Raw genomic sequence first — 24,512 nt, forward strand, 5'->3', positions numbered from 1 at the left:
GACAGCTTCTTCCATTCATAAAGACAGCTGCTTCCATTCATAAAGACAGCTTCTTCCATTCATAAAAACAGCTTCTTCCATTCAAAAAGACAGCTGCTTCCATTCATAAAGACAGCTTCTTCCATTCATAAAGACAGCTTCTAGACAGCTTCTTCCATTCATAAAGACAGCTGCTTCCATTCATAAAGACAGCTTCTTCCATTCATATAGACAGCTTCTTCTATTCATAAAGACAGCTTCTTCTATTCATAAAGACATTCAGAAAGACAGCTTCTTACTTACAGATCAAGACTACTGAAAAATTGTTTGACATCCACCAAGAATGGCTGCTCATTTAAAAAATTTCAAATCAACACCTTATTTGGTACAAGGGATATTTTGGAACTTGAAACAACTGTTATGATATATTTAGACTTCAGCTAAAAAAAAGTGAAAATAGTCCAGAAACTATAATTATATAACTGCAAGATCTTGTTACTTTCACTATTTCCTGCAGGCATTTTAATGAACCTTGCATTATTCCTGTTGAACTGTGTGCACATTGAAGATATCTCATCAGTTGAAAATTAATTAAGACTAAGCTTATGCCACTAAATTCCCCACTATCAAGTACAGGATGGTAAAATCCATATTGTATTCCCTGTTTGTGCACCCAAATTAAATATTTTGCTGTAAGACCACGTAGGGTAACAGTAGACTTGTATTGTGAAGGTTATTTTATTTCTTTATCAGGGAACATTTCAATTATCTCTGTTGGTAGCCATTAGATGTTGAGTATCAAATGCTTAGAAATTCATCAACCTTGTTTTGAAAATAGTTGAACTTGTCTTGTATTATCTCCTTGCTTTATCTTCAATTTACCCCCATTTTCTACACATCATGTTTTATTATCTTCAGCTTGTCACAGCAAATTGGGGGAGCAATGTTTTTGGCACTATGGGGTCCGCAGTAGCCATACTGAAATACCATAAATTCTGAGGAATGGCTAATGTAGGTTTATCATTTTAATTAACCAAGATTTGACAATCTGGAACTGATTTTTATTTTTTCTTAATTCTGAGAAAACCTTTTTTTTGTTTATTGGAATTTTAACAAAATCCAAAGTCATATCATACCACTTACTTGGCCACTAATAACATAAGCCCTCCTTCAGAAACACCTGATATCATCACACTCCCTGTAACTGGGATTATCAACTAGGCAACCCTTCCTTTGAGTCCACACATGTTTGATACTTTTACATATGCATTGAAATTGAGTTGTATTCTTGAAACAATTAACTTTCAGTATATTTGTTTCTGAGCTTCGACCATATCATAATGTTATATCCAAATATTTGTATCTGTTTCTATATGAAGATAAATAATCACATCTGCATGGCAAGTTCAACTTTATTTATCATCTTTTAAAATCATGCCATCCATGTTTTAAGAGCATTAAAAATCAAAAATCTGATAAAATATGGTTGTTTTTGGCTCAGAATATGGTACATGTAGGTGTCAAAATTCAACATTATTTTATTTTTTTCATTAAATCTATATTTATATCTATGTATTTATCATATTACACATTAAATGGGTCTCCATTTTTTTATTCAGACCTATATATTATCTTAATTTTGTTGTTCTATTTTGGAGAATCTTCGAAAAAAACAAATTTGTACTTTAAGTGAAGGACAGTACTAATAAAAGGAAACATACCTGATTCTTGATATTTGTTACTATTATTAGTAGAAGGATTTGTGGATTCAGCTGGCGCCTGGAATAGATAAAAAAAATATTATATGATCATATGAAAGGGAATATGATTTTTCAAATGTACAAAAGCATTATTGTTACTGTTATAAAATGATTATGGAACTCAACCATAATGAGTAATTGAGGTAAAGCATCAGGTAGTATCAGCATGCTTTTTGGTTCATTTTTAGGATATGAGTTTAATACAAGAAAAGGGTCATTGCTAAATCCTGAAAAAGTATATCTGCAACTTGAACCATTGCAAGTCTCCCATACAATTTCTTCAAATTTTTTATAATCCCTTTTAAAATTGCCAAGAATGTCTATTTGACAACTATACTTGATTCAAGAACCTTGAATTAAATACCACCACATTCAGTAATTTAAAGATCATGAGCCACCATTATTCAGATTAGCAGTGTACCAAATTTTGTAACAGATACAAATTGATTTATTCTTTAGAATACAGAAAAATTCTAAATTCATTCCCTACACATTGAATTACAACAAGAAAATGTACTTCCAAGACAAGAGATAAAGAGAAATTGTGATCAGGAAATAGGTCCGTGGGCTGCTTTTCAATGTCTGTCTGCAACAATGGACAATTCGTGAATCTTTCTCTGATATTCCATTAGTCTGTCCACCAACCATTCTCTCATCAATTCACACAAATGCAACAGTTGAAATATTGAATAGAGAAATAATTGGTGAAAGACAGACTATACATGGAACTTGTAGATAATGACTTTTTAACGCAATCCAGCCAATTTCATTCCAACCATCAAATCCTGTCTTTACATGTACTTGTTGCAATTGTCATGGCTTAAAACACATTTCTAGTTCTATCTAAATGCTTGCCACATAAACTTCGTGTTATTTTCGTTTGAAAAAAAAAAACTCACTTATTCTATTTTGCAAATAAAAAGTCGTGAAAAGTTTTATTGCTTTCAGTCGGCTGGAAAATTTATAACAATAAATAATTGCCGATTTATTCTGTTTCTAAAATACAGATCTCTTTTTTGTGATGGCTCTTTTCTTCACACACATTATCTCATGAAAGCAGGAATAACAATTTAAAAGCATTAAATTTAAAGATAACTTTTTTAGCCAAAATGAAATGACAACTGGAATAAGAAAGACACCATTTTAAACTTCTCAGTTTCAAAGGAAAAAGAAACAATTCCAACTTTCTAGAATGTGATTTTTGATAAGGGAATAAAAATGGAAATGAGAAAACAATGACAACTCGAGACAAGAAAGGGATTGTTTTAAAATATTTTATCAGTTCTGATGCTAATATACAGTCAAATTGTTGGTTATGGTTCATCTCGAAAAAAACCAAGGGCATAGAATTATTATCTTTCATCAGATAAAATTACATGTCATTTTTATTTCACAAGAACGACAAGACAGTATTATTGTTTTCTTCAGCACATTATTTAAAGGAAAACAGACGCCTATCTAGTTTAGGAAAATAAATAATATAATTATGAAATTATCGTAAACCATCTGGAAAATGGTAAAAAAGAAAACACAGGATTTAATGTGAAGACAGACAAGAAAATTGTTGAAAATAGCGTAAATCATAAACACTAAGATTTGTTTTTGGTGAGAATAACTTCTACAGAAATAATAAATGTTTCTGTCTTCATGCAATTAAAAATTATTTATCTTTCTGCTGTTTGACTTTATGCAAATATGTTGCCTTTGATAATTATCAATTTGATAACTTGTAAAAATAGAAATAAAATCATATTTAGTTACAAAATATACGCCTTAGTTTCAGAAAATTCAGTTACTACATTCCCTTTGAATTTATTCTATTTATATATGTCAATACACCAATAAGTGGGAATATGTGCCAGTTTTCATGGTATATTTTACTATAATATGGTCAAAAAGCAAAGTTAAAACTGTATGTTACACGGCAAAGAAAATAAATTTTTTAGAAAAAAGGTATAACCAAATGAAGATCAGAAATCCTTTTTTGACATTAATGTAAATTCTCTTCAAAATATCAATGCAAACTACCAGAAGCAGGCACAAAGTTTCCCTTTAATTTTCAGCTTTTTCCTTGAAATAATGCTATACTGAAAAGCTTAATGCAAAAGTCAAGCCAATAGCAAACATTGTACAAATGTCAGAAATCCAGAAAATAAGATTAAGTTATAATCACTGAATCAAAGATGAACTTTTTCTTAATGTCTAAACTTAATCCTGCTTAGTGTCAAAGAGATGTGAAAATATAATATATTTTTTTCATGTGAACCAATGTTGGCATGTATAAAATAGAACAGGTTTCTTCTATCATGAAAACAATAACATACATGAACTTGTCAATTAAAATGCATTTATATCAGAAATGTTATGATTTTCTTCTAAAATCTCATTTTTCATCACCAAACTTTTAAACATGAAACTAGCTGATATTCCATTGTCAATCCGCAGTGAAAAACATATCTGATAAGTTAAAACATGTCACCCATGGTTTAAACAAATGATAAGCTAATATAAGACATCTTCCATTCTCTTAATAGCTAGGCCCCATGGCACCTGTCTCCATCATATCCTCTATTTCAACTATTGTTTTCATAAATACTGATAAATCCTAAGAAAATAAACTAAGTGAAATGAAAAAAGTTTTGTTTATGTACAGGTCAAATTCTTTGTTATGGCCTCCATTACATAATGTATAGATAGAAGGAAAGATAGGCGCCTAAAATGGGATATTATTCACTGATCTCTTTCTCCTCTTTCACAAATCACCAACTATAAAAGCATTTATCAGTAAATACACATGAAACTAATCTACATGTCTTGAAATGAATTATCTGCATGTTTTTTTTGAGGCTGTCTGCTTTCTGCAGTCCATTCTTAATGCGTATTCTCTTTATTTAATCTTTTTAGGGCAGGAATGGCAGGCGTAATGCTTGTCTACAATGATAGGATAATATAATATTTATGAAATATATAAAGTTTAATAGAAAAACTGAGAAGTGATTCATCATTTGAATGGCTCGTTTCTGCTCATCATCATGTACGCCATTTCTGTAAACAATGGCATGGTGTTATAGAAACAGACAGATGATTTTACTAATTGTTCTCTATTTATATTACATAACTGGAGTATTTTTTGCAGGAGGCTAGCCTCTACTTTATGAATGAGACTTGTTGAAAGATGGGAAAGCTACTTAAATCTGGTGCTATCAAATTTGAGATGGCCTCTACCAGCACATGGCTCCAAACACTTCTGTCTTACATTGGTTAAGATAACACAGTAGAGAGGTCAGCCATTACCTGAATTTACTAGATAACAAATTTAAATAATGGAGGAATAAAGTCAAAGGTTTATTTAAGCTATTTCAGAATTTCTACTGTTTATTTTAAAATTAGCTTTCACCAGATTTCATTTTATTGCAGTATCTTTGATGTAATTATGAGTAAGAGGTCAAATGAACCAAAAACAGAATACAGTGTTTGTGAATATCTTCTTTCTGAGCAAGTTCTTGAAATTTCTAGGAGTTCCATGCAAATCATAAGATCATGGCCAACAGACAAATCTTGAGATAGTGGCCAGCAGACAAATCATGATATAGTGGCCAACAGACAAATCTTGAGATAGTGGCCAGCAGACAAATCATGATATAGTGGCAAACAGACAAACCATGATATAGTGGCAAACAGACAAACCATGATATAGTGGCAAACAGAGAAATCTCAAAATAATGGCCAACAGACAAATCATGATATAGTGGCAAACAGACAAACCATGATATAGTGGCAAACAGAGAAATCTCAAAATAATGGCCAACAGACAAATCTTTAGATAGTGGCCAACAGACAAATCATGAGATAGTGGCAAACAGACAAATGAGATAGTGGCCAACAATCAAAAGATAGTGGTAAACAATCAAACCATGAGATACCAGTAAATTATAAGATAGTGGCAAACCAGGCCAAAAAAAAAAAAAACATGAGATTATGTGCAAAATCACTTCAACTTGCCTATAGCAAGTTTGCAATATTCTGTTCTGAGGCAATATTAACTTCCTAATTATTTAAAATTATTTCTTATACAGAAAAGGTTCAATATCAATTGCTTACTGGTAGTTATCATGTAAATGGCCCAAATCTTGGCAACTGATCTGACAATCTTTGAGTGCCATCTGATTTAAGACCTGGACCATTCCAGCCAACACCTATCTGAAGATAGCAGTATATTTTGGTTGACTTTCACACTGTGTGGTACTAGTAGCTATCTAGATTGTAAACTGTACAATGAGTAAAGGTGTAGGAATTAATGAAAGAACATTTCACCCTGAAAATTACTTCACAGTCAGATGTTCTTAATTATTCTAATTATACTCTCTGAATTCAAACTTTCTGGTGGGAATCATTCAGTGAAAATGTGATAACTCTATAGCCTTTAACCAATACAATGTAACCTGCCAAATCACCTTTAGATTTATTTTTAAATTTTTTTATCACATTCAAAACTGTCTTTTGCCATGAGATTTAATATTTGACTGTTACATGGACATGTATGCATGACCATGCAAGTTCAAAAATTTATAAAAGCTAATTCTTGATCAACACCAGCATTTTAGTAGATTTATAAACAAAGGTCTTGTTGAGCAACTAGAACTACTAGAAAGCTTTTGGAGTCGGTAAGCAATGCGCCAGTTCAGCTACCTCGAACCAAACTCATGGCAGCTACCTTGTATGTTCCCTGTTCCCAATTAAGCAATGAGCTGCCTCAGTTACCAAAAAACTCCTCACTTTAAGGTGCGGGCACACGTGCGGTCTTGGTTAGAGATTTTTGTTTCTGATTAGACTCTTGTCTTGAGTTTCAACGACTGGCACAGGCACATGAGGAGACAAATATCTCCAGTCTATCTCTAGTATCCTTGTTGATAATCTTGTTGTGGAAGCACGGGCACACTCGAGATTTTACTCAAATTCGAGTCGAAGACAAAAATCTTTGACCATGACCGCTCGTGTGCCCACACCTTTAGAAAGCATGGAGTCTTCACAGGTTTTGTTTTCATCCAGTTGATAATGAGAAAAAGATCACCAGAGCCACCTTGGTAAACTCCCTAGTTGTTGAGCAGAGCCAAGTTCAATTCCTTACGTTTACCGAGACACTGTTTCAATTTTAAGGCCATTGCTCCATGATAGAAAGGTACTGTAGTAAGAAAGCACACATTTATAATTCAACCTTGAAAACTTAAAGTGTAAACTTAATGAATGTAATGAGTAGTATTTGAATAAAGAAATAATAAGTATGAAGTATAATTAATACTAATATAGATTTCCGTAGAATAAAGTAATACAGGAAACACGTTGATTGCCTCTCATTCAGATGTCTATAGTAAATACAACTCTTACTATAATACACTTTATATTTTTTAACCACTACTACCAGTGTGTAACAGTCTTGAGTTTGCTTCTCAATGACCATAAAAATCTTAAGGCTTCAAATTAACAATTTATCAAATTTTATAAGTTTTCGCTATGTTCGAAAATTTGATATATTTTCACAAAAATCCATAAAAATTGACAAAAACAGTCAAATTGAATTTACATCCAACTTTTCTGCTTCAGAAGATCAACAATGTCATGCAGTGTACAATGAGGGAAGGTTATACTCTTTAACAATTTCCAACTGTCAAGAGATCTTTACCTTGCCCAGTTTGTGGCAGACAAGACCTCAGTTGATTGAATTATCTTGACCGAATTAAGAAATTGCTAACTTGTGTCTGACAAGAGTTTTGAAAATCATTACTGATCATAATCATGACGCATTCAACAACAACAATTTATGTTCACAGTTAAGGATCCTTTCAACAAACTGGTCTTTGGCCAAACCTCTTGGCATTGATCTGTTCGAGATTATCAGTACCCATTTACAGCTGAGTTGACTGGAATTATGAATGAAGATGACTTAATCAAGGTCATCTGACTTTGATGAGTCTTAAGTAAAATCTGTACTAACCTTTTGTTTTTGAAGATTTTCTTTAATATTTTGTAATTGTGAGATCATTTCACTGAGTCTTTGTTCTTTATCTTTGACACCAGCACCTTGCTGAAGTAAGTGTTGTACATGATCTATCACAGTGTTCTCTCCCTTGGGAGATGATGTCACATTGTCTGAGCCTTCCATATCGAGAGATCGTGGATGCAGCTTGCGTAAAACACTTTCCATGGATTTTCTATGTGGTCCAATTGTGGACTTTGTCGTGATATTGTTATTGTTTAATGATTTGTGATTATATTTGTTATCACTGTCTGAATCCGAACATGAATCGTTCTGAACACTCTGTAGAAGCCTTTGCTTCTTATTGGCTGGTTTCTCTGAACCACTGTGGCTATCAGAATCGTATTGATCAAGGTGATTATAGGGAGATGGATAGAGCTGATTGACGTCTACTGATCTCTCTGAAATATCTACTGGTTCAAGGTCACCGAAACTACTTCCTGTGTCAAGATCAACATTATCTTTGGCAAGCTTTGTAGGGGTGTTCTTTCTCTTAGAAGACATAGTCCTGAAAGACAGAAAAACATGAAATTAATATTTAATACAAATACTAGACCGGTGATATGAGCTGTAAAAGATATTTAAACATTGAAATTGAATTTTATTTTTCCCACAAAAACACTGAACTTAAATAACAAATATATAATATTCATGATTTATCTTACAGCACCTATTTCTATTGGATAACAATTGCAAAATCCTTGAAATATGTTCAAATTGACTGACAGCCTAAATGCAATAAATTTAACTAATTTTCTGAATGGCTGTTTCTGCAGTTTAAATTTTGAAAGCAAATTGCAATTATTTCCACCCATTTTGACAGGCTACATTTCCTCCTTCTGTCAAAATTACAACAATCCAGAAGTGATGTGCCGAAAACATAATAGAATTGGCCACAAATTAAGCAAGTAATATTTTTAGAGTTGAGTAAATAAATTGGAATAATTCCACCAGCTATTATTGAAAAGACTTGAACAATAACTAAATAAAGATTATTCCGAGTTAAGAAATGTCGATATTGACAAGTGATGTTTGTTGTTGTCAGAAGGTTTCGTCCAATGTAATTAAGTCTCTATTGTAGTTTCGTGAGTGTTGGTAAAAATCAAGCAAAAGATATCTTTTTGTTTTCACTCCAATCAAAGAATATCAAGTAAACCAGTGAACTTCTGACAAGTTTCTGCATTTGGTTAAGAAAGCTTTAGAAATTGGGAAGAACTCAACAATGGCATGAAGAGTAACTTTAATTACTGTTTGGCCTACAATGGCTCCAAATCAACAACTTCGCGCTATAGAACCAGATATCAATAGTCCTGGACAACAAAAGCTCATTTCAGCAATATCCCTAGCAAAATATTCAAACATTATCACAAGACGTACCATGCGAAATCATGAATTTGTGACAATCATAGAAGAGAAAGGATGAAATAAAAATCACAAAGAAAATGGAAATCTCATGTAGGAGAGAACCATTAAGGGTAATATGCATTAGTGAGAGGTCCAAATTAGTTTGGCACTAACCTCTGAAAAACCAAAATCAATTCAATTTTACAATTCACTGGAATTGCAGAACACGCAGTTATTGCTGATTTTGTCTATCAACGTGCAATTTAAATGGAATTGATGCACAAAAACTACAATGTGTGCACCGATATCTGAGAATTTAATCCAAATCCATAGATTATATCTCACTAAATATCAATAACAGAAGTACTAAAAACTTCACTTATTCAATATTATTAATCAAATCATTCTTTTTTCTTGTCCAAATTTTTTTGTTCATTTCTTCAATTATTCTAAAAACTTGTTTCTGTTTTCGAAAGTCGAGATACATTACCGAAAACAAAAGAAGGTTGAAACGTTTGAAATACTTGTCTGTTAAAACTGGGTGAGCTCAAAAGAGTGTGCTTTCTTTGATATTATCAAGATCATATGAAATAAGAATTGTTTATAACTCAACAGAATGAATAAATAAAGACCAGAGAAAAACAAGCAGAAAAGAAAGAGCCTAACAGGACCAACAGACAAAAGAATAAAAGAATAAACCAATTCCAGGTTTTTTGAAGTCTGTAACAGAGACTTATATATTTGCCAAATTGAGCGCCAAATAAACCTTAGAGGAACTATCAATTACATAATCTTACCAACTGTTTTCAAACTACAGAAAACATCAAAAACCTTAGCAGACAACATCAAAAAGTGCAGAAGACAATAAATATAACAATGCCTTTGTTCTTTTAATATACATCACATCTTTTATAAGTTTATTGTTCTGTGTTTTTGATGTTTAAGATCTTGAATATGAAGTATTGTTTTATTTTGGCATTGTTCAACTCTATATCTCTCTCTAAACATACACATTAAATACCATAAAGCAAATCATAGCTATCTATCAACTGCTAAAACAATTGTCATAAAAAATATCAGAAGAGTTAAAAGAATCTTAAGTTTTAAGTCATAAAGTCTATTTCAAAATAGAATGAGGTATTGTTGAAAACTGCAATGCACTTGGCAAAATATGCATATTACAATATAACAGTAATTCCACACAAACTGGCTGACTCTGGCTGAAGTGTCAATAATGCCAAACTTATCTTTAAGGAGAAGAGTGTTGGGACAAAGAAAGATATTTATCTTGTAAAATATGTTTAATATTCCACACTGCCTCAAATCTATAGGGCCATTATTTTTCAAATATTTTTGACAAAAGTCGCAAACATATCAAAATGAACACTGCTGTAAAACATTTCATCATAAAGAAAATAATCGTATCCATTTTTTATACAGAAACAAAAGTAGATCTCATCAGATAAGCGTCGCCTGCATTTTTAACATTTCATGCTAATTTTCACAAATAATAAAACTTCTGCAGGATGACATGTTTCTGCTGTCTATGATACAAGTTTGGTTGATTAATAGCCAACAGTTGTAATACTACCATATACTAGGTCTACCTTATATTATAATAATGCCAAAAACTTATATTATAATAATGCCAAAACCTTATATCATACTAATAATTCCAAGACCTTAAAATATAATAAAGCCAACACCTTATATTTTAATAATGCCAAGACCTTATATTATAATATAATGCCAAAACCTTATATTATAATAATGCAAAGACCTTATATTATAATTCCAAAACCTTATATTTTAATAATGCCAAAACCTTATATTATAATAATGCCAAGACCTTATGCCAAGACCTTATATTATAATAATGCCAAAACCTTATATCATAATAATGCCAAACCCTTATGTTATAATAATGCCAAACCCTTATGTTATAATAATGCCAAAAATCATATCTTTTTGTCTCTTTTGTAAGTTATCTTGCTGTATAATTCACATAGGGTCTATTAATCTTTCAAATGGATTGAATTAGGAAAATAAGACAATATATACTCAACTTCAACAAAAATTTAGAAAAAGGTTGCTATAAAATACTATCATATTAAATCACTGGATTGTTTTTAGCTTGTCTTTTCTTATCTTTATTAGATATTCTTCAAAGAAATTTACTATTTGTTCTTGTAATCACCAACATCATTTAAATTCAAATTTCAATTTATCTCTAATTACTGATTTTAACATGTAAAGAAAAGTAGATGAGAAAAGTACTCAGTTGTTATTTCAAGATAATTTTTTATTAATTACAAAGTATATCTAAATAATTATTTTCAACACATTAATTTCACATGATAAAGAAGAAGAAGAAATGTTTATTAACGTGTCACACGATGAAATATATGATAAAGCAATACCTATACTATAAGCATGTGCATGCTGGCTCAAACGCCATGGGAGCAGTTATGTGTCTGCCGGCTCAAACACCAAACACCACTGGAGCATTTATGTGTCTGCCGGCTCAAACACCACTGGAGCAGTTATGTGTCTGCCGGCTCAAACACCAAACACCACTGAGCAGTTATGTGTCTGCCGGCTCAAACACCAAACACCACTGGAGCAGTTACATGTCTGCTGGCTCAAACACCAAACGCCACTGGAGCAGATCTATACAAGTAGTGTTCTCTCACTAAAATCGCTTTTTGAGAACAAACCACTGAACTGAATATCGAACACACCTGACCATGTGAAATCTGAAAGTCAAGGCTATAAAAAGGGTCATATGAAAAAATTTCCAATTTGCCAAGATTCAACTTCAAGCATTGTTGGTACTCAAAAATATTCTATTTCTATCCTTGTAATTTCATAATTGTATTTCTAATAGTTTAATTGATTGTAACTATGCCAACTAAACATAGTAGATAACAATTTTCTACTTATTATTATCAACTTTGGAAATTGGGTGGAAGCATATTTCTTTTTTTAAAAAAAAAAACATTGAAAAAAAGAATCCTTTAAAAAAGTATTTTTCAATATAAAGCAGCATGAAAGGTTTGAAAAAAAAACTCAGCCAAAATTAAAACAGTAAAATGTGGTATGTATACAGGAAAACCATCATTTCTCTGGGGATCTCAATCTATAATGCTTACCAAATAGCTTACCAAATAGCGCAAGTGTGAAGCATATGGACTATATTTGGCCAACTTGAGAGGGTTATGTGACACGCGAGTTAACAGTTTGATAAGAACGTTCTTGATCTTTGACCTTGAACAGGAAAATATGGCAAGCAGATATCACATTCAGATTGTCTTTGACTAATATTACACGATTTTAATAACGCTTGTATTACTTCAGAAAATATTTCATGACTGAAACTGAGATTAGAAAGTACTTTGACTGGTATTTGAATCTCTTAATGGTAGGCCTACTGTGTCTGGTATCGGTATTTGAATCTATTTAATAATGGTACTTTGGTATTTGAATCTATTTAATAATGGTACTTTGGTATTTGAATCTATTTAATAATGGTACTTTGGTATTTGAATCTATTTAATAATGGTACTTTGCCTGGTATTTGAATCTATTTCATAATGGTACTTTGTCTGGTATTTGAATCTATTTAATAATGGTACTTTGCCTGGTATTTGAATCTATTTAATAATGGTACTTTGCCTGGTATTTGAATCTATTTAATAATGGTACTTTGCCTGGTATTTTAAAATATGGGCACTAACCTTACACAGTAATGAAATAACAAAAAATCACAAACCTTGATGTTAAATTGTAATCGCTTTATATAAAATAAGTTTCCATCACAAAATAAATCCAAAATGTTAACAAAATTAAAAAAGTAAAAAATAGACCTACCAGAACATGACCAATGAAGAAAAGATGATTGTTGTTCGGAGGACAAAGTTGAAAATGACAAGAATTAAGAATAGAAAGTATATTAAAGATCAGGGGTATTAATTAATTAATAATTACAAGTCATTAATATTAATAATTGAATAATAAAGTATAGTATCTGCCTAGAACAACCAGGTATAGTGAGGTAAGGAGAGAGAGGTTAGGGGACAGATATATTGATGGATGGCCATGACAAACGTCTTTCATTATTATGATAGATGACAAACAACTTCTCAACACTGATTTCTAACCAATAATAGTAATTATAAACTAAGCTAGGATAAAAAAAAAGGCTATATTCTTTAATTACACCATTTTCTTAATTAATATCACCTTTTTAATTGCATTATTTCATTAATTATTTCCTGGATTAAAGAGATTGTTAAGAGGTTTTTACATTTTAATGTGCATCATTTTTAATTTATATCAGATGTCTGGTTCCTGTAATTATAGAAATGCTTAATTGACATCACTTATTGTTTTGTTTTTGAGAAATTGCAAGACCCACAGACATCTGACTGAAAAATTGCAATAGAGCAAATTGATGCTATCAGTGTTCCTGATACACATAAAAGGTTAAGAAATTCCTTTAATAAATCTTTTATAATTTTTTTTTTAGCAAAAACGCTATAATTCTCCTATCTACATGCAATTTCAAAGACAAAACACAATCATCATTGTTTACATAAGGGTACATAAAAAAAATGTAAAATGTTCATGAATCACCCTTTAATTTCCTAACCACAATCAGTTAATAAGAACAATATCACAAGTTTTATTTTATGTTTTTCCACATGATGTATTTTATAATCTTTTTTCCACATGATTAACTTTATGAAGATTCATGTGGTTGATTTCAGATAGAGATCTTTCAAATTAGTCGAATTAACTGCTGCAGTTTTCGTATTTTACTTTTATTTTGTTAATCTGTAAAAACTTAGTCATAATTTACAACAATGAGATAAATCTCATTTGTATTATTTTTTAATTCACAAGATTTTCTCATAAGTTTAACAACTTTACTTAACCCTTTGAAGCCTGAGTGTAAATGAAATATAACATCATATACCCTGAACTCCAAGTAATAAAAGTAAGAGCGTATGACGTTAACACTGTATGACGTCACTTAGTAACGGCTGGTATACTGGCTGCTCGGGTATATATTGGGTTGAAAAGGTTAAAGATGTGTAACTATCTAAAAATGAACATAAAAAATTAAAAATGGCAGGTGTTGTTATCTGGCCAGGACAAGCTCACCTTTCCAAAACACCTTATTGGTTTGGAATACCTTAGAACATTCCGGTGCCTATTACTAATCTGAAAAGTTCTTGTGTATTGATTGTCTCATTGAAATAATTAATTTTCATAGGCACCAAATTTCATAGGTATCCCCTTAATTTTTAGATTTCAAGCTAAACCTGTTTAACTTAACACTTGATTAAAAAGTTTAACTTTAATGCTGCTTAAAACTCCTCTAAAGGGAAGATATGAGAAATGCTTTAAATAGAAAAAACCCAAACTTCAAAAAATCGAGATCCAGTTTTATGGTAATGAATCTTTAAATTTCATTTGTAATTTTCGTAAGGGTATGCATCTTTAATATTTATCAAGTACTTGAAATACATATGGATATATTTTCTCATGACAAGACATATTGTTTTTAATATAAACTATAAGTATATATATGAGTAATTAAATATTAATTACTTAATGAGAACTATAATGATTGATAGAGTTCATGATTAATAGATATAACTTCCTCTACAAATAAACAAATCATTAGTATTATTATTAACTTTATGAGAAATCAACAAGTTATTTTCTTTGTCACATCTCCCACGTCATATTCACTTTTCTTTTTATTAACTTCATTGCTTTACATTCTTCGCTTCTGAAACACTTTCTGATTGTGTCACTGAGCTGGTGCTTTTTAATTAATTTTTAAAATACATTTTAAAGCATGAGCATTGTGTAGTACTATATTAAGCATCATAGGGGAACTTATTCTTGGTATTTTGATCATTATGGGGAAAACTTTGAACATTGTGGGGGAAAATTCTGAACATTGTGGGGAAAAATTCTGAGCAGTGTAGAAGAACTTTGAGCATTGTGGGGAAAATATTCTGAGCTATTCTGGGAATTATGGGGAAATATTGGAAGTATTAAGGGTTAAAACTTTGAGAATTGTGGGGAAAATTTTGAGCATAGTGGGGAAAATATTCCAAGCAATTTCTGTAATTTTAGGGTATTATTCTTTCAAAGTCCCATGGAGCAAACTTTGAGCATTGTGAAATACCAAATATCCTATTCTGAAGATTCATGAAAAATTAAAAATTTACAAATTTTGGTTATCATAACAAATTTCCTAATGTCACTGTACCACTTTACTGCACCTGAAAAATCTATTTTTAGCCAACCAACTGCAGCAAACAAAAACACTGCAGTATGCAGAAAACAAAGATTACTCCCACTAAAATCCTGCCAAAAATCTATTTCAAGATACAGTTGATGATGTCATACTACCACATTGACTTGAGATATAATTAGTTTGATTATATAAAGAATAGTAAGTTGATATTGTTTTACATCTGAATAATACACCATCTTGAAAATAATCTCCCAGAAAAATGGCAGACTCACAAACTAAGTTGTGAAAAGTGTCATTCTGTTTTATCAGGTGTTCTGTATATTTATATTCAATTCTTAATTTTCAAAACTTGTCCATCACAAAACATTCTTCTCATTGCTCTGCCGCACATGTGCACATTACGGCTTTTTGTGTTTTCAGTATTGAAGAGTATAATGAATGAGGTGTAGAATGATTTACCAGATGTATTTATAAATAGGAAATATTTGGATTATTAAATAACTTTACTTGATTAATGATAAGATTTTACATCTTTACAAAATATCTGTCATTTTTTATCCCGTAAAGAATGATTTCGTTTTGATCCTGATGAATGAATGTTGTATTGAGAAATAATGATGCAAAAGTACTGAAATGGCATTTGGTTGAATTTTCACAATTTTTTTTATGCATTTAGCACATGAAAATATCATTTTCATGAAGTAAAGTAAGTTACATTTAAGAAACATTTTAACAGAATCGAGAACATTTTTCACTCATCGTAATCTAAATGCCCATTGTTTTTCTATTTGTACTGTCGCTGTGCGTGTTCTCCATAGCTGCTTACAACTGTACAGAGATAAAACACAATAGGCACGGTAGTTTTTTGGGTTTACGTGAAGCCATTTTGATTGTCAAGAATGATATAAAATGACTGTTAACGTTAGGTAGAAATGGCCATATGTTTTTTAATGCCCATATTTGTCCCGTCACAGTGCAAATAGCCACGGCCTTCTCATATATACATCTGAAGTGAAAACATCTTGTTTGAAATTAGCTCAGCATGATTTACAGAGGCAGTCAGTTTAAGTGGAATATAAAAAAAGAGAAGCTAACAAAGATAATTGTAACCAGAAACAGTGGCATTTTAAGACATACAATAATGTTGTCAGATTTATGAAGTTGTGAGAAAAAGCTCAATTAAATATGTCATTTTCTACTCATTAAAATAGTTGGGGAGGAGGAAAAATGTTGAGAAGTTTTTAAAAACTCAAACATTCCATTAAAAGAACAATCAAGTTAAGTTATGGTGTAAAAGGGACAAGAAATATTTCCCATGCCATCATTATACAAGAGTTTAACGTTAAGTAGTAAGATATGTTCTCAATTTAAAGAATTACATGAAACACAGTGTTTAGTTGAAAGAATTAAAGACTGCTGCCATGTTTTGTGGGAACTTCTAACATTAATGTGATTACATCTGTGGGATGTTCCAAATTGGTTGGACTGATATTAATGGTTTGATTTTCCATGATTCTGAAAATTATTGTATCAAAATCACTTCTGCAATTGTTGTGTACAAAGTGTATTAAATTTTAAGTGTTTTTGATAGCTGAAGAATGCATCCCTCCATTATGTGAACCTTACAATTGTTAACCTGAAACATAAATACTGTTTAAAAATTTGCCAAAAAGGAAAAAAAAAATTAACCAAGTCTAGTAAGACTGCTTTTGAATTGTCCAAAATAGTCAAACTTTTAATGGCAGATTATCTGATATCTCAGACATCACTAAGATATAGCCCCTCCTTCACAAGCTGTTAATAGGTTATGAATTTCCAGGCATGCTATCAGCATGATGGTGCCTTGAATCCTGCAAATAATGTATCTAGTAGTATTTATCTCTGGTTATTTGTGAGGAGGAACATTAACCTTGACTAGACAACATATTATGACTAGTATATTGTCAAACTTTAAAGTGATATGAGCTGTGATTTTTCTTTATGTTCATAATGCATTAAACAGATTACTTGCTATTGATCACTACAATTACACTCTCTGTTCATTTTCAAATGTTAATGTTCTTAACTTGTTTTATTAATGCTCATGGTTTTGACAGATGCTTTCAGGGTTCATGACTGGGGTGAAGACCTTTTGTCACATTATCTACTGGACATTTCCAGAATAGTATTAAGATAATTGTACAATTAGATGGAGAGGCATTTGCAAGTATTCTATTTGTATGTATTTTCATGCACATAATATTGTATATAATTATATATTGCAAGTATTCTATTTGTATGTATTTTTATATACATAACATTACAGTATACAATTATATATTGCAAGTATTCTATTTGTATGTATTTTTATATACATAACATTACAGTATACAATTATATATTGCAAGTATTCTATTTGTATGTATTTTTATATACATAACATTACAGTATACAATTATATATTGCAAGTATTCTATTTGTATGTATTTTCATACACATAATATTGTATATAATTATATATTGCAAGTATTCTATTTGTATGTATTTTTATATACATAACATTACAGTATACAATTATGTATTGCAAGTATTCTATTTGTATGTATTTTTATATACATAACATTTCAGTATACAATTTGTATGTATTTTTATATACGTAATATCAAATGTAATTATGTATTGCAAGTATTCTATTTGTATGTATTTTTATAAACATAACATTACAGTATACAATTATGTATTGCAAGTATTCTATTTGTATGTATTTTTATATACGTAATATCAAATGTAATTATGTATTGCAAGTATTCCATTTGTATGTATTTTTATAAACATAACATTACAGTATACAATTATGTATTGCAAGTATTCTATTTGTATGTATTTTTATATACATATTATTGTATGCAATTATGTATTGCAAGAATTCTATTTCTGTTTTTGTATGTGTACATTTTGTACATGTATATTGTATTTTTCTATTGGAAATGAACATCATTCTTACAATTAATGACTTGAAATTTAAGGCATCCTGGTAAGGACTAATTCAATAAGAAAACTATTCTCACTGAAAAATTGCCTTACCATAATTTATCAATATTATTAATTTTTTAATAAATTCTAAAGTTTTGATATTTTGTCCTATTTCTTGAATACAGTATTAATAAATATCCATAACTATTTTTCAAGAAATAAAATTGCTACAATAAAATGATAAAATAAATGGAGTAAAATGCTATGAGGATTTTTTGCTTCTATTGAAAGAACATCTGCAACACAAACATTAATTTTGTTAAAAATTTTGATTTGTAATTTGTATATATTGTAACACAGTTTTAACCCAGTCTTTTACGATGTTTAACTGCCGAGATTTTGAGATAATTTTATAGTTCCGTTGTCATTATTTAAAAAACAATGTATCTATGATTTTATGACTCTTTCCATCATGGGCATACATTGGATACAATCAAATTATTAATCGTGTAAATACAAAATGGTTTCTATGAAACCAATTTTACGATCGGCTCTTAATTCTGGTTTAAAATTATCACAAAACCTCTTATTAGACACAACAAACTATTGAAAAGAGTTTTATTCTGTTCCCATTTGTTAAGACTAGTTTGACATCTTTTGTCAAAGAAATATTTCATTTGTACATTTCTATATGTAAAATATATTTTATTGAAGAAAGTATTCTATGAAAACATAGAGAATTTTAATGTCTTTATATACACCTCTCTACACCTGCAGATTTGTGAAAGAAAAACAGTTTTCTAAAGAAATTATTCGTTTTATTTAGAAAACACCTCTCTCTTTTTGTTCAAATCTTTTCGAAAAAAATTAATCTTTCAAGTAAATGTGAGCCATAAAACAAAGATATTACATTATTTCTGCATGAGCTTGCAATAATATTATTTATTGATCATTTGCCATCCACAAAATGCATTTAGAGAAAATTTTCTCCATTTAGTAAGAGTAAAAAAATAAGAAATCGGTAAAAGATGAATTTGGACTTTTCGGTGTTTTTGTACAAAGCTATTTAAAGTAGATGGACTCGGAAAGAAAATGAGAATTTACAATAGTAGCTGTAAACTGATGATGTAAATTGTAAGATTTGATGAAGGGTAAAAAATGAATGATTTTTCCAGGCGAATGAAGAAATTACATGAAATGTTGGTAAAAACATTGATATGATCAGATTCATTAATCAAAAGAATCTACACAAGAATGGCAATGCCCTACGCTTTACTGCATTTATTTATTACTCAAAGCCGAGATGTAGAATAGAAAGTTATTGATAATGAAATTCTTCTATGTTGCTCGCTCTTGTTCTGATTCTATAGGAATTTGGCAAAGTTCTGATGGAACTGATAAAACAGACTAAACCAGCATTGATTTTTCCCATCACGATGCAGCAAATTATCCAGATATTGTTCTTCTATATTTAATAATCGACACAAAAGCAAAGAGATTAAGAATATTAGAGTGGAGTTATGATGGACCAGTGATTGTCAGTGGAGACTCGTTACAGTCCAAAACTCATTGCTCAAATTCCCTGACAATATCATTATACATTTACCACTTCATTCATAATTACCACCTTCAATTCTCATGTTTTATTCCAATGGGACACCTGATGCCATTCTGACATTCATCTTTGTATTTTAATATCTTTTCAGACTAGCACAAAAAAATACTATTTTATTCAGAAAAAATCTTGGATTTTTGAAAGTAGAAAGAGGCATCAGATTTTGTCTTCTTCAGATAAACTAAGATAAATGTAAATGGTACTGAATGGGACCAAGACAGTTGCTCTCTTTTCAGACTAGTACAATAAAAAATCTTTAAGAATAATATCTTGTATCATGTGGATTTTTGATAGAAGAAAGATGCTTCAACAATTTTTTTTATACCGTATTTATTCAAATAAACTAAAATAACTATGAATAGTACATTGGACCAAAAAAAAAATTGTTCTCTTTTCAGATTAGTACCACCTTATTCAAACAATATCATATGGATTTTTGACAGAAGAAAGATACTTCTACAAGGTTTTTATACCGTATTTATTCAAATAAACTAAAATAACTGTAATGGTGCATCGGGCCTTTAACCCATTAAAAATATTTACTTCTTATCATCCAAGACGTTCTCGGAAAGCGAACACATTTTTTCTTGAAATTATCGGTCTTTTTCTTGTTATTTTCTCATTTCCTTCAATTCTAGGAGTAAAGGAGAGGCATTGATTGTTCTGTTGTTCATCCAACAAGAAAATGAAGTAATGTTCAACAAAGAAAATATGACAATTTTGATTTATAGATTGAGTCTAGCTCATTCCCCGAATATTTCAATCAATATACAACTTCAATAATTTACCGCATTAAGTAGAAATATCTAAATGTGCCAATCATTTCGGAACGAGTACAAAAGGGCTCTGTATTTGTGCCGTCAAAATTGACGAAGAAATGAACACATATTATTGGTCAATATGAAGAGATCAAACGTCATTCTGGATACCAAACAATATGCTGTAAGATACGGACGTTTCTAATTCCAAGCTCAATAGACCTTAATTACCACTGATAGTTTTTTTTACTTTAAGTCACAATATTTCAGATTTTAAGCATACAGGACTTTGATTTTAGCCTTTATATTAACAAGTTATTAACAAATATCAACAAATACCATTTATAGCATGTTAATCATTCTTCATTGTTTTTGTTAAGATTGGTCAACATTAAAGGACATAAGACTATTTTATCTTTCTTGAAGCTGGTAAGCCTCCAAAAGGCCTGTATATGTGACTAAAGGTGTGTGCCCACGAGCGATCTCAGTCAGAGAGTTTGATACTTATCCCAATAGTCATCATCCAATCAGATTCATTTTCTTTTCAATTGCATGCCGCATGTGTTTATTGACATGATGAAAAACAACTGACTGGAGATTTTTGTCTCCTTGTGTGCCCATGCCAGTCGCTGAAAAATCCTGACAAGACTCTAGTCAGCGACAAAAATCTCTGACCAAGACCGCTCATGTGCCTGCACCTTTAATGAACTGGGGTTTAACTTCTTGAAGCATACTAATATGAGCACTAATGGTACAAACTCCTGTGTTCACTCAAAAGAGACTATTGGTATTCAAAGATGTAATGTGAGTGATGGTAAATTTTTCTCACGAATTTATTTCAATGAATTTTTGTAAACCAACTGTCATCAAATCAACGCCTTTTATATCCCAACATATTGTTTCTTTTATAATCATATACAGTTTTATCATTTTAATACAGATACTTGAAGCTTTGGGTAGAGAAAAGATTGCTGATTTCACGTAATTCCTTTCTTTTTTATATTAAATTGTGGTTTTGTTGAATTGATTCAGAGATTATACATCTAAATATTTATGAGTGGGAGATAGGAATATGAAATCTAAGATAAACAAAATACAGGTCTTAATTTTAGGCAAACTATCATCTTGTACTTTCTGTGGTTAAAATCGTAAGGCACTAACTTTTTCTTGATTATCTAAACATAGTTACAATTATGGATCAATTATGATATGAAAGAAGGTAAGAAACAAAAACAAGTAAGCTTATATCTTATAAGGATTCTGTTCACAATTAAGGATCCATTATACAAGCTTGTCCTCTGCCAAAACCAATGCAATAAATCTGGTCAAATTCGACTGGAGTGTACCACAAATACATTATTGCTAATAACCCTCCAAACACATTATTACTAACAAACCTCCAAACACATTATTACTAACAATCCTTCATACACATTATTGCTAACAAACCTCCAAATACATTATTGCCAACAAACCTCCAAACACATTATTACTAACAATCCTTCATACACATTATTACTAACAAACCTCCAAACACATTATTACTAACAATCCTTCATACACATTATTGCTAACAAACCTCCAAACACATTATTGCCAACAAACCTCCAAACACATTATTACTAACAAACCTCCAAACACATTATTACTAACAAACCTCTAAACAAATTGCCTGCTATTTTAATAGAGTAACTAATACCATAGTACACATTTCACCTTTAAATCAGTTTAATGTTAAAACTGATAGTAAATGATATATTGCATCTAATGACTTCTACTGACCCTAGTGTTAAAATTTATGGGTAAATGTGTGTGTATTAAGAAGTGTTGAGTGGCCATGTGGGATGATAGGAAGGGTAGGTGAGAGGTAAAACATTATCAGATAAATTCCAGTCCTTGTCTTTAACAATTCACCAATGATAATGACAACTTTAGTTACAGTTCAAGATAAATTTACAGTGACACGTACAGCTTCTGTATATTGGAATTAAGGCCCTGTTTACACTACTTTAAAATTACCCTTTCTTCATAAACTTAAATTCCATTCACTCATAATGGAAAAATATTTATAAAAATTTTCAGAAAGCTCTACAATCATTAACGTAAAAAGGATTTCTAATTTTGTAAATCCTTAGAATTCTAAATAGATAACCTCAATTTTGTTCATTTTCTACGTCCTGTGCATGTGCTTTCGTAATATTGTTTTCAATGGAATGTTACAACCTTCATTCCCTAATTTTCATATTGTTTGTTTTCTGTTGGCGTATTCATATCATTAGAACTACTTAGTTCTAGAAAGCCCAGTAATTTAGGCTGTGTATAGTGTAGTCATCATATGAGATGTTGTATATATTGTAGTTGGAAAGTTTATATATTTTACAGCATGTGACTGGTTGTTACACATCAAATGTCCTTAAAGAAAAGTGCAGATTTCCCCACCTTGGGGACATATCCCTGTGGTTAAAACCTTCAATTTAGCTCATTGGAATTTGTTCTAAGAATTTATTTTTCCAAGGCCATCGTGTCGAAAATTGGTGGTGAAAAAAAGCTGTGTTTTCTTTAATATAAGAAGAATTCCATATTGGAATAAATAAGAGTACAAGTTTATTTACATTCAAAGCCACAAATCTAAAAGTGTGAACCTAGCCTTAGAGAAACTATATCTTATACCAGTGATAAGAATGACATTACAGTAGTGTTGTAACAGACTATCACTGTCATTTTGAACTAATTAAAGCCAGGGTTAAATTGTAATTAATTTTTAATTATCATATAACTCACTTCTACCCTTCAACAAGCTCGTTTTTTAAAACCATAAGAAAAGAAGAAAACTTGCCAGTGATAAGATTAAAGGCAATTTCAATGATTTATTCTATTTCTTTCTTACACAAACTTATAATGTTGACCTCATAATAATGATATAACTTAGAGGAAAACAACCAAAAAACATCAAATAAATAACTGACATTTTGAGGAATTTTAAATGATACTACGTCTTAGAATGAACATAAAATTTAAGTTCTCGAAGTGGTCAATATGAGTATCAGTGAACTTACCTAGTGTCATAAAGTTACAACAGAATCCCTGTAAGATTTGACAATTCATAAAACTAAGTAATTATTGAAAAACTCTTAATCTTGATATTAAGCGTTTTTCAATAGTTAATTGCATATTTATGGATAATTATTAAGTTATTTGGATTTATCGGATTATATAATCTTGTTATGTTATTTATGACACCAGGTATATCAAGTGGCTCTTATTCGCCAAGGTTAAAATTCGTAAATTTTATGATAATTCTAAGACATAGTATCACTTTAAAGAAAATGTTTCACATAAAATTATAATATACACGTAGACAAAAATACTTGCATTAAATTTAAGGAAAAGGAAAATTTGACTTCTCCAACTGTACAGGCCAAGGATGGTTCAGATATCAGAAATTGCAAGAGGGAGTAAAATACCATCCTTGATTTTGATTTGGAAAATATTGGTAGTATAGTGGTTTAACTTAATGTGTTGTTTGGACACATGTGTCTATTCAATCTAAAGTATTAAAACAGTATGTTTAATCCTGTTATCGTTTTTCTTGTCGCTTTCTTTTTTTAAGTTTTCTGTTTGTATCAATCTATCATTAATTCTATCTATGCCTTCATAACTACTCCACAAAATTTAACTTAACTTTACTTCTATATGATTTAAGTTAAAAATCAAAGAATATAAATTAAGTTTCTAATAACCAAAATTAGAGTTTCCATTATTCTGGCAATCACTTTTATAAAATCAAATATCT

The 24,512-nt window shown here is 30.5% G+C and overlaps 1 protein-coding gene across 1 annotated transcript in view; it reads right to left on the minus strand.

Moving 5' to 3' along the window:
- Positions 1-934: 934 nt before the first annotated feature.
- Positions 935-24,512, minus strand: part of LOTGIDRAFT_163114 (hypothetical protein) — a gene marked incomplete at both ends in the record, with an annotated part of 30,825 nt that continues 7,247 nt past the window's right edge. The window contains 4 exons of the mRNA XM_009059177.1: positions 935-957; positions 1,701-1,758; positions 7,732-8,281; positions 9,292-9,293. Coding sequence (XP_009057425.1) covers positions 935-957; positions 1,701-1,758; positions 7,732-8,281; positions 9,292-9,293 — 633 coding nt within the window. The remainder of the gene's footprint in view (positions 958-1,700; positions 1,759-7,731; positions 8,282-9,291; positions 9,294-24,512) is intronic.

The sequence above is a fragment of the Lottia gigantea genome, assembly GCF_000327385.1.
Source record: "Lottia gigantea unplaced genomic scaffold LOTGIsca_38, whole genome shotgun sequence".
NCBI classification, from domain to species: domain Eukaryota; kingdom Metazoa; phylum Mollusca; class Gastropoda; family Lottiidae; genus Lottia; species Lottia gigantea.